This window comes from Lygodium microphyllum, chromosome 13, assembly GCF_053477565.2.
Source record: "Lygodium microphyllum isolate KBCC chromosome 13, Lygodium_microphyllum_v1.1.10, whole genome shotgun sequence".
NCBI lineage: Eukaryota > Viridiplantae > Streptophyta > Polypodiopsida > Schizaeales > Lygodiaceae > Lygodium > Lygodium microphyllum.
The window spans coordinates 95,025,306-95,036,900 of record NC_141147.1 but is presented as its reverse complement, the minus strand read 5'-3'; the positions used below and the strand labels follow the sequence as shown (position 1 = coordinate 95,036,900).

Genomic DNA, 11,595 nt, shown 5'->3' with positions numbered 1-11,595 from the left:
CCCTAAATTCCATTCGGGCGGTCATCCCCTTTTTACATGGCCGTAGGCCCTTTTTTCATTGTCCTTCTATCTTCCTAGTTTTCCTCCTGCCACCCATCTACATTTACAACTTGCACAGGGCAAGGCCCGACGCTTTTTAAAATAAATCATGGTTCGCCTTGCGCTCTTTTGCAAAAGTATTGACTTGTGGTTTTTCTTAGGCGCCTCTCCTTGATTTAGGACTTTTTCACACTTCTTATGTTTCTCGATTTTTCTTGGTATGCCTTCGTTCTCCATTCTGCTTTTGCCTTGGCTTTGTCTTCTGCTTTAGATTTTTTGGGTTTTCCACCTTGTTTGTTTGAGGGTTAATAGGCATCCATCTTCTTTTTTACATAACTGGCCATCTTGCCTAGGTCCTCTTTTCATGCTTCCTTTTATTTACATTGTCCCTTCACCTATGCCTGTCTACATGTTACAAATTACACATGAGGGAGGATGGCACTCTTTTACAAAAAATTGGGGGCACATTTGCATTTTAAAATGTGTCTTTTCCCTTTTGCATTTGCCTTGAACTTTTAAGGTTGCCCTTGTGCTTTTGGCCTTTTCTCCTCTTATTCCTTCTGTCAGGCTACCTTTTTTTGTATGTTTGAATTTTCTTGAATTTTCTTTTGCTTCCTTTTTCTCTAACTTGCATTGGGGTTAACACCCTAATTCATACTCATGAAGTCATCCCCACTGCAAATATGAATTAGACTACATGGCCCCTTTTATTAACCTTTAGTTATAAAGGTTTGGAGAAGATAAGTAATTGGTTGTTTCTGATCAAATCAAACTGAATCAGGCCGCCATGATGTTGCTTAGTGCTAGACTACATTTGATTGGATTTGGAAAGTTGATGCGTGAATTGGAGAGAGTGGAAGGATGAGGATTGGCCAATAATGATTTTGTGATGCTTCAATGGACACAATGATGGTGAAGAAGAAGAAGAAAACAATGTTGAAAAGGGTAATCAAATTGCTAGCACTGGCTCTCTTCTTGATGGAAATGTGCTAGAGCTACTTTCTCTCTCCTCTCTCAACATGTGCTACCAAGAATGGCATCCCCTCTCCATTCTCCTTCTTGGCATGATTGCACCTCTTCTCATCACCCATTGCCAACTACTTCATTTTCATTTTTTCCCTCTTCTTTCTTTCTACTAAGTTTGCCACAAAAACTTGTACTCTTTGTGTCTTCTAGCACTATAGTAGAGTGTCCCATGGATCTTACTCTTGTGCCACTAGTATTGGGAACTTTAACAGTTAGTCAATCACTTTTTGAGCTTGGGCCTATAAAGGCCTTGATCATCTTATCATAATATTCTTAAGCAATAAGGGTTACTTCAAAGCTCTGTGCTTTTCTCTTCTATTGCTTTTCTAGGTGTATCAAAATCCATGGGGTCAACATAATCTATGATGGGTTATCATAACTTCAAGTGGCTCCCTCACATAGCAACTCCTTCTGTTATGGGTACGTGAATGTCACTTGACTCTAAACATATGAGTGACCAAAACCCCCAGTTCTCTTAAGTTGAGGTCACTATAGTAGGAAGTTACAAGTGATTCTTCAATCTTTCTCTTACATGGTTGTAGGTTAGGCTCTTGAATTCTTCACCAAAAGTCTAGCTTTTCCAAAGTAGTGGTAGTAGACTAAATCATTCCTTAATTTCTTCTACATTGTCAATTTTAGCTCTTGAAGCTATTAGGATAGCATTGTGATACATTTCCTATTGTAGAGAGATGACATGCTTACACAATGCTACATGTTCTTTGGATTGAAGGAATTCACTAGGTTTGAGGTGAGTTTTCTTTAGCATCTCCTCATGTGTATTATTGGCCTCTTCTTCCATTCATATGAACACATCTACTAGGTTGGTTTTAATAGTGGTCTACACCCTACAAGGTTGCCTTCAATTGTGACTATATCCAATATGCTTCTCTTCCTCTTATTCTGTTGCAAGGACTTCATACTTCTCCCTTTCTTGTTCTACCCGAACTATGATTTTTGCCATATGTGCTTTAGTTTCCCCATATTGATTCTATAATTCTTCTACTTGCTTGACTTTGGATCTCATTTCCTTATCTCATTCTTCCAATCCCTCCTATAGGTCTTGGAGCTATTGTATAGCTAGTCACAATAACTCTTGATACATATCCTTCTCCCCATCTAGTTTTACTTGTAGTTCTTTCATTTTCTTGATAGCTACTACCTTACACCTTTTGATTTCTTTGCTTAAGAGTTCTAGAGTGAATTACTTTTTGTTTTGTAGGAATCATCTTACTCAACCAGTCCCAAGTGTCAATGGTTGACTTCGAGATATTACTATGACTTCTTCAGATGTTTCCTCTTTTTGCAACATGGTTATTTGAGTATATATTAGTTGCATTACAATCATTAGTTTTGTTGTGATTCACCTTGAGCTATGCTAAAGACAATTCTTTCACCATCTTCTCTTTTCTCTTAGAGTTTCTGCTCATTGAGCCAATTCTTCTTCTATTCTTTGTGCCAACGTCTCCACCCTTTTGTGAATTTCTTCTTAATAGGAAAAATGCATGGCTATAATGGTATCTTTGCTCCCTAGCACATGGAGCTTCCCATTCCAACATTTCCTTTTTGGATGCTTTCTACATTTATTGTTGCTTGTTTCTACTTTGTAAGTGATCCTTTTGCGGCTTTCTTATTTTTGCTCCATTTCCTTCCCTCTTGCTCTACCTCTTCTGAAGAGGGCTTATATTTGTCATTTAAATGGAGATGGCTAAAATTTACTAAGAACATCTATCAAATTTTGTCTATAACTCCACCTTCCTCTCATACAAGAACTTCCTTGCACCAACATTTCCTTTTTTTAAAAAAAAATTACTGGACTGCAAAGACATGTCCTCTAAAGACAACAACTACAAACACTGCATTTGCATAAATTTAATAAATTTTTTTTGGAACAATGGGTCAAATGCATATAATTTTGTTAAAATTTGTTGCAATATTGGGCATATTTTTATGGGTTGTTAGGGAGCACCTATGCACATGGGAATTACATGTGCAATTTTGGAGGAGTGAAAGGAGGAGAATCAAGTAGTCCAACAATAGCAAAGGATAGAGAAACACCAATTGAAGCATGGCTCACATGATTGTAGACTTTTGGTGGTTAGAATTTAGTAGGAGGGCGAGCCTCTAGGTGTCATTAACATATATGGATATAATGAGCCTAGATTAAGAAAATTGCTATGGAAAGGGATGAAGGAACTAAATCTAGATAGAGGTCTATTAGGATGAGACTTTAACACGATCATTAAGGATGTTGATGAATCCACTAGAGCTTCTATAATTGTTTGGAGAAGAGTTGGAAGAAGTGTTTTGTAGATAGAAAGCCACATGAAGCAATAAAGAAAGGGGTCAGACTGGGAGCTAATGATAGCAAGCCTTACGACCTGGTTTTTGGGTTGGGTGTAGTTGTATAGAACCAAATCTTGTGGGTGTAGTCTACATGATGTAGTGCATCTTGAAAGGTGAGAAGGATCGAAGCTTGCACTCGAGAGCTATGGCGGGAGAGCAAGAGCAAGGAAGATAGAGACAATAAATCGGAACTCCAACAGTCCCAATGTGTGACTGGGCCTTCCTTTATTCAAACTGTCATTAAAAGAATAAAGAATAAAGTGACGGTGACGGGCGCCCGCCACCTACAATGTGCAGTGGCAGTGACTGTCAGTGTAGTAATACATGGGCGGTGCGGGAGCTCTCAGCTCCTCCTGAAATATGACCCTATAGATCTCAACAACTCTCTCAGGCTGCCTATGCATCTTGTCTTCATGGAAGACTACATCATGACTGTGGATGACTTTCCGCGCCTGTGGATCCCAGAGACGGTAACCCATCTCGCCTGCATCCCCATAACCAAGGAAAATGCATTTGACACTCTTAGGATCCAGCTTACTTCTCTTGTCCCTGGGCACATGGCAAAATGCCTCACATCCAAAGACATAGAGATGCGCATAAGAGGGAGGTTTTCCAATCCATACCTCCTCTGCAACCTGGAAATCCAAACCACTAGAAGGTGATCTGTTTATGATATGCACAGCTGTACTAACTGCCTCAGCCCAAAAACTCTGTGGTAGGCCTGCATGGCTAAGCATACTGCGTACATGCTCCTGGATGGTTCTATTCATCCGCTTAGCCAAACCATTCTGGGGGGGGTGTAGGGGGCGGTCAACCGACGCTTAATACCCCTCTCATCACATAACTGCTCAAAAGCACATTAGACATACTCACCCGCATTATCTGTCCTTAGGCATTTTAGCCTATACCCAGACTGGTTCTCAACCAATGCAAGCCATCTCTGAAACACAGCCAAGACATCGGATTTCAGCTTAATGGGATAAGCCCAAACTTTCTGTGAAAAATCATCTATGAAAGTAAGAAAATACTTTGCACCACCCATAGACTGACAAGGCATGGGCCCACAGACATCCGAATATACCAATGCCAAGGGCTCACTCATGCGTGGCCTACCAAACTTCTTATGCGTAGACCTAGTCTGCCTGCCATAAAGACAATGCTCACATGAATCAAAACATGCATAATCAAGGGGGCGGTAAGTACTGCAAACCAGAAAGCATTTTCATTCCCTTCAAAGACATATGGCTTTTACATGTTGGATAGAACCCACAGACAAAACATGATCAAGGGAAGAAGGAGATACAATCAAGGGATAGAGGCTGCCAATCTTGGCAGACTGCCACCACGAGTGATCTTCCATGCAGAGTCTCCAAAAGATACATGATAACCTACATCATCAAGCTATCCAACTGACATGAGACTGTGTATCAAAGTAGGTACATGATGTACATCCTGCATAACAAAACTGCTGCCAGAAGGAAACTGCAGCCTAACAGTACCAATGCCCACAATATCAAGAGAGCTGTCATCACCCAAGTGTGGAGAACCCGAAACAATACGGTATGAATGAAACCACTCTCAGCAAGGTGTCACATGAAAGGACACACCTGAGTCCAAGAGCCAACACTGTGCATACATAGAGTGTATCTCTGTCATTTGCGAAGCACTAGAAGAAGTTGCAAGGATATAATCATCATCAGTATCCTCAGGCTGCATAACATTGATCTCTTCAATTTTAACACTAGACTTTGCAGACACTATGCTGCGATCAGAAGACTTATCCTGCACTTTGTCTTTCCCCTTATCTTTGTGCCTTTCATTGCGCAATTCATGGCATTGTGGCCTAATATGGCGCTTTTTCCCGCAATGGTGACAAGTAACATCTGCATTCCTGCCATGGGATTTGCTACGTGACTTCCCACGAGACTTGGATCAAGATTTTTGAGAATCCCTCCACGGCCACTGCCATTGCCATGCTTTCCATACCCATCATTCCTGCCTCTAAATATCATAGCATGCGACACACGAGAGGCATCCAAATTCTTACGATTAACCTCTTCCTGTAGAAGAGCACTCTTAACATAAGATAATTTCAAGGTAGCAGTAGAGGCACATAATGCAGTGCGGAATAAATCCCATGACTCATTAAGAGTACCAAGCAAGAAAAGAGGAGTGACATCCTCTACAAAAGTGATGTCCTGCGAAGTCAAGTTCTTGAGTATAGCATGGAACTGGCTCAAGTGAGTAGACATAGTCACATTCTCCTAGATCCATAAGTTGCTTCAGCCAATACATCTGACTCATTGGACTTTTCTTGTCATAGAGATTTTTGATTTTATCCCACAACTGCCATGCACTGTGTTTTTCCTCAAACACATTGTAATGAACCTATTCTGTGAGAGATAATACAATAGTGGACTTGCATAACTCATCAAGCTCAAGCCATTCTTCATCTGGCATAGTTGCAGGCAGATGCCCGCTCAACCTCAATGGTTTGATTTGCGATTTTTGCACCAACACCTGCCAAATCTGGCTCTTCCAATAAGAGTAATTTGTACCATGAAGCTTAGTGATGTTGAAAATAGCATGATCAGTGGACGAACTCGCCATAATGCAGGTTGGAAGACTGTAGACATTTCAAAACTGCTTGCTGTTTACTGCAGAAAATGACCAAAAAATCACCAAAATCGAGAGAAAATGGCGAGAAAAGTGTAACCAAAGCTGCTGCCCACCAAGTACTAGGGAAAGTACATCATTTCAGAATATTTCAGCATGAAAAATCTATTCAGTCTAGAGTTATATGCTTGCTGTAATAAATGACAGCATGGTACTGTGAGAGGCAATTGTTGACCAAATCATTGTACCAAGTCAAGAAATGACAGCCAAGACATGACCAGCCATAAACGGATATAAATCAGCACCAAACAATCATCAAGACCCTGAGCAAACACCTAAACATGTCACCAAAGCATCCGTCAATGAGTAGGCATATCCCCCTAGACAATAAGGCAATGTATACATAACACTGGCAAGACCTGACACCGGTAGGTGTATGCTCACAAGAGTGCAAAGCCCAAGCTCAGGTCAAAAGCAACTCCAAGATATCGGTGCATGAACCATGCAACATTTAAGTGTAAGAGATCCCAAAGTCTCAAGTATTTGCAAAATGCTTAAAATAGCATAAACCTCCTGCTCAATGTTAGTCAAGCATACATGATGCTCCCACTTGCTCAAAAGGCGGATAAACGAGCTCAACAGCTCAAGCAAACTAAGTCAAAGTACCAAAGACAGGTAACCAAGACAATGCCTCAATAGCATCCAAGGTCGTAATGGAAAAAGCCAAGTCGTAACGGAAAAATCCAAGTTAATGTCCAGCTGCTCAAGGGAATACTCAAATGAATGTCGAGACGAGCTCAAACAATTGCTATCTACAACCAAAGCATAAAGCATTCACCAAGACATCATAACTCGTACTGGGTAGCCTAGGCATAAACCATGTCATAGATGAAATGCCAGCTGCAAAGAAGTGACAGTCAAAGCCAAATCGAGCTCTAATCTCAGCTCAAAAGCATTCCAGATCATAAACAAGACATGTGGCATAGTCCAAATACATCATGACATCATACCGAGTAGCCAGGAGCACCCCGTGACCAATAGGCATAACCCAACTATAGCATAAATAGCTTCAGCCCTGAAGTTTCCAGTAGCATATAACCTCTATAAACTAAGCAAATTAGTGCTCAATCCAAGCTCAAATCCATAGGCAAACCATAGGCATATATTCCCGTATGTATATGCACCAACCAGGCATAATCGAGCATCAAATGCCAAGACCTGTAGGCATATGAAGTAACAGGTGGCTGCCTCATTTTGGACAGATTTGGGATTGTTCAAAAATTGTCAATGGCTGAGATAAATCAACTCCAAATGTGTCTTACATAAGAGGCATAACATCCACAAGTGATTCAATATCAATAGACATCAGTAGAAGCATCACATAAGCCATAGGCATACAAATACATGCTGTCTCAGACCTAAAATCTATTGCAAAATATTCTGTCATCAAAATTTGGCAAATCCGATATCACCGTCGCATCTGGACGTGCCAAAACCCCAACTTAGACTCTTATCTTGCCTGAATCGAGTTTCGAATGCCCGAGATATGACAAAAAGAGTGATTTTTTTGGGCCAGATTTTAAAACAGGCACAAAAAAAACGTGAGCTGGCTGGGGGGGTCTGCTGTCCCACGTGTCAACAATGGGGCCCAAAGGGGGCACAAATGGGATCCAAAGAAGGCCTACACCAAGCCTCAGCAAGCCTTGATAGACTGGAAGCAAGATCCAGGTGAAGAAAGCTCTAAGAGGTGTGAGCTATGGCTGCCCACAACCTGTGAAGACCTTGTTTACCTAGACTTGTGGATTGAAATAAAACTCTGAAATAATGAAGCAATACCTCAATGTCAATGCCCTGATGGTATCTCAATAGGCCGGGAAGAAGCTCGGGAAGCCGAGGAGTGACAGGAGCTCAAGAGAATGAGCTATGGCTGCTGCCGGGAAGGAGACCCAATGCAAGTGGGGAGTCGATGGGAAGCTGAGAATGCCACGAGCCAAGCTCAAGAGTCGGGAAGCCGTGCTTTGATACTAGTTGAAAGGTGAGAAGGATCAAAGCTTGCACTCGAGAGCTATGGCGAGAGAGCAAGAACAAGGAAGAGAGAGACAAGAAATGGGAACTCCAACAGTCACAATGTGTGACCGGGCCTTCCTTTATTCAAACTATCACTAAAAGAATAAATAATAAAGTGACTGTGACGGGCGTCCGTCACCTGTAGTGTGCAGTGGCGGTGACTGTTAGTGTAGTAATACACGTGCGGCTAGGCGGAGGTGCCTTTACCCCCAACACGTCTTGGTGGTATGGCATCATACCTAGCCCAACAAGCATGGTGCTAGTCAACATAGAAAGAAGGACTTGATTGTTAACACAATCAAAAGCTATTTTAAAAAAAAGAGAAAAACTAGGCAAAAAAACAAATGTGATGTGAATTGAATCAACTCATAACTCAACAAATCTAAAAAGCGATCCACTTAAGTGTGGGTAATTTTTTTGGCACATCACCTTGTCACTACATCATTGTAATAGCATATGCCCTAATGGGCAATGCTAAGAAAAATTTATCACTATTGCTTCACTCATCCATAGTAGTTGGGAGAGAGAAATATTATTTGATTGTATGTTCAATTTTCTTATATGTAGACTCATTTGTTGGCAATGATCAAAAGCCCCATTGAGCATTGCTTAAATTAAAATGAGGCTTAAAAAAGGAAAAAGAAAACCATTGAACATTATAAGCTAGCAAGCAAGTGATTAATTATGGGAAGACCTAATGTGATGGTGAACTAGGGGACAAAGACATGTAACATGCCCTTCCTCTACCTCCATCCCCAACCTAGTCTCATCATCCCTCTAACTGTCATCCTTGGATTTGCACCCCACCTCATCCAAAGAGGCTTGTGATGGCCTTGTTGTGAGCTAACCCTTCCTCATTCACCCTACATTCCTTCCCTTCTCTCACCCCGAGAGAGAGAGAGAGAGAGAGAGAGAGAGAGAGAGAGAGAGAGAGAGAGAGAGAGAGAGAGAGAGAGAGAGAGAGAGAGAGAGAGAGAGAGAGAGAGAGAGAGAGAGAGAGAGAGAGAGAGAGAGAGAGAGAGAGAGAGAGAGAGAGAGAGTATGTGTGTGTTTTGGGCAATCCTCTTCCTTGTTGCATGACTAGTTAGGGTATATAATGCAAGAATCACCCTTTTTATTCACTTAGATGAAAACACATCTAAGACTTACTCAAACATGGACATTTTTAAACATAATCCACAGAGACCTTATCATATCTATTACTCATTTCCAAACAGAAACTCAAAGAACTGAACAAAAAAATTAACTAATTGATGTATAATCATACCGCAATATCATTTTCATTCACTCCTTTCACCTCCACAAAAACGTGGGAGATTAGAAAAGATACCAATGTCGCATGATACTTAAAGCATATTTCCACCTACATAAAACCTAGCTAGGTATGGGATGCCAAGGGAGCCGAAGTTCATGATACACCACACACATGAGAGGTAAGAGTCATGGCTATTTTCTCTCACACGTGGCTGAAGAGTGATATGGCAATAACTTCTTCAAGCCTTCTTCAATTAGGCTTTACTACACAAAACTGCTTCGTTTGAATGAGAGGAACAAGGTTGCGAGATCTGTTTGGCTAGTTGTCGATAATGATTGGAGTAGACCAATATAGCTACTAGGTTGTTCACATTTTTGGTTGGTCTTTTCAACACTTGCTCTCTGTAACTCATGTGAGCCAAATTTACTGTGTACTGGAAGTTCTTAAGAACAAGTTTTTGACCACGCACATGACTCGTGTGTCATGTGCGTGGTGTATGAGGTTGTGCAGTGTAGGGAAAACAAGGGAAAAGAACCCCTTTTCTCACATGGGGAAAAAGGAAGAACGCCCAAACTCTCAAGCCCTCTTTTGGGCACGCCCAATACATCTTAGAAAAATCTTTAACCATCACTTGTTATCGTCAGTTCTTCCTTTACAGTACTTAGTCTGCGAGCTATGGCGGCTGCTGTTCTGTGCTACGTGCCCTTGATAAATCCGAGGCTGCCTTCTTCCTCCCCTTCCTCTTCTGACTCTCCCTGTACTTCCACTGAGAGATCGCCCCCTCCCTCCTCGTCTTGCTCTGTACCGTCTTCTTCTTCGGCCTCCATATCCGCCCCTGTGCCCTCCCTCCATTCACGCATCCGCTTCAACGACGGCTCGGCCACGGCCTTCTCCCCCGTCATCAATGGCTGCTACGCGCTTACCGGTGGCCACGGCTTTGTCCACCAGCCAGATTTTATCGCCACCATGGAGCTTTACGCCCGTGCGGGGCTCTCCACCTTTGACACTGCGGATTACTACGGCCCCAGCGAGGCCGCCTGCGGTCGCTTCCTCACCCGCTGGAACAAGAAGAGAGAAGAGGAGGAGGGCCCTCTTGGAGCACCCCCGATGGCAGAGGCCCACATCTTCACCAAGTTTGTGCCAAACGTCTTCAGCAACAAACCCGCATTCAAGTATGTGGAGCAGAGTATCCATAAGTCCCTTGATGCCATTGGCGTGAGCAGACTCGACCTTGTTCAGCTCCATTGGTGGGACTACTCCATGAAGGGCATGCTTGATGTTGCCCTTTCCTTGGCTGAGTTGAGAGAAAAAGGTCTCATTGCCAGTGTGGGTGTGACCAACATGAGCACTGAGGCGCTTGCAAAGATCGTTGATGCCGGAGTCCCAGTGGTCTGCAACCAAGTCCAGTTCTCGTTGCTTGACAGGAGGCCCCTTACTCAGATGCTTGCATACTGCAAAGAAAGGGACATCAAGCTCTTTGCGTACGCCACTCTCGCAGGGGGTGTTTTGACGAATCGGTATTTATCTAGGCCCCTTGTGCTGAAGACATCCAGCTTGAGGATGTACTCTAGAGTCCTGAAAGAGGCTGGAGGTGAAGCTTATTGGAGGAAATTGCTAGGGATTTTATTGGAAATTGCTAACAGAAAGTCGGTAAGTATTGCAGCCATTGCTTTGAGATGGGTCATGCAACAAGGTCCTGTGTACCCTGTTGTGGGTTTCACAGGGCCAGACCATCTCGCGGACAACCTTAAAGTATTTGATATCTCACTGGACAATCATGACCTGGCTCAGATTGAGGAGATTTTGACACAGAGCTCAGGTCCTCAAGGAGATGTATATGAGATGGAAAGGAGTTTGTTCTAAGTGTAGAAGATCAAAATCAACACAGATTTTTAGCATCTTATATTCAAATCATTTGTGATAGAAGCTTTGTGTGCTTGCTAAGAGATTGAATCTGTTTGCTTTGGGTATCTTTGTTCTCTTTGTCTGACAAGCACGCATGAATGTACATACAAGTTTGTGTATTGGTATGCATGTGTAAGTTCAAGAAATCCGCCATCACAGATCAAAATGGGTATGTTAGATCATTGAACGGTATTCTGAGTAGCAGTAGAAGGAATGCAGCAGATTCTCATTTGTTGTCTGGTCCTTATATCTGAATCAAAATCATTAATTTGACTTCGAAGCCCCCTGACATAAGGCATGTGTTAATTCTCCATGGTTGAAGAGTAAGTGGAAGAGTTGGGTTT

At 42.3% G+C, this 11,595-nt stretch overlaps 1 protein-coding gene across 1 annotated transcript; it reads left to right on the top strand.

Moving 5' to 3' along the window:
• Positions 1-9,987: 9,987 nt before the first annotated feature.
• On the top strand, positions 9,988-11,349 carry LOC148026923 (pyridoxal reductase, chloroplastic-like). The gene has a single exon (XM_087690541.1). It carries the CDS (start codon positions 10,022-10,024, stop codon positions 11,207-11,209), a length of 1,188 nt encoding a protein of 395 aa, XP_087546667.1. The 5' UTR covers positions 9,988-10,021; the 3' UTR covers positions 11,210-11,349.
• Positions 11,350-11,595: the final 246 nt, after the last annotated feature.

Excerpts from the sequence above, each read along its gene's own strand:
- LOC148026923 (XM_087690541.1), top strand. The coding sequence starts at position 10,022 with ATGGCGGCTGCTGTTCTGTGCTACGTGCCCTTGATAAATCCGAGGCTG.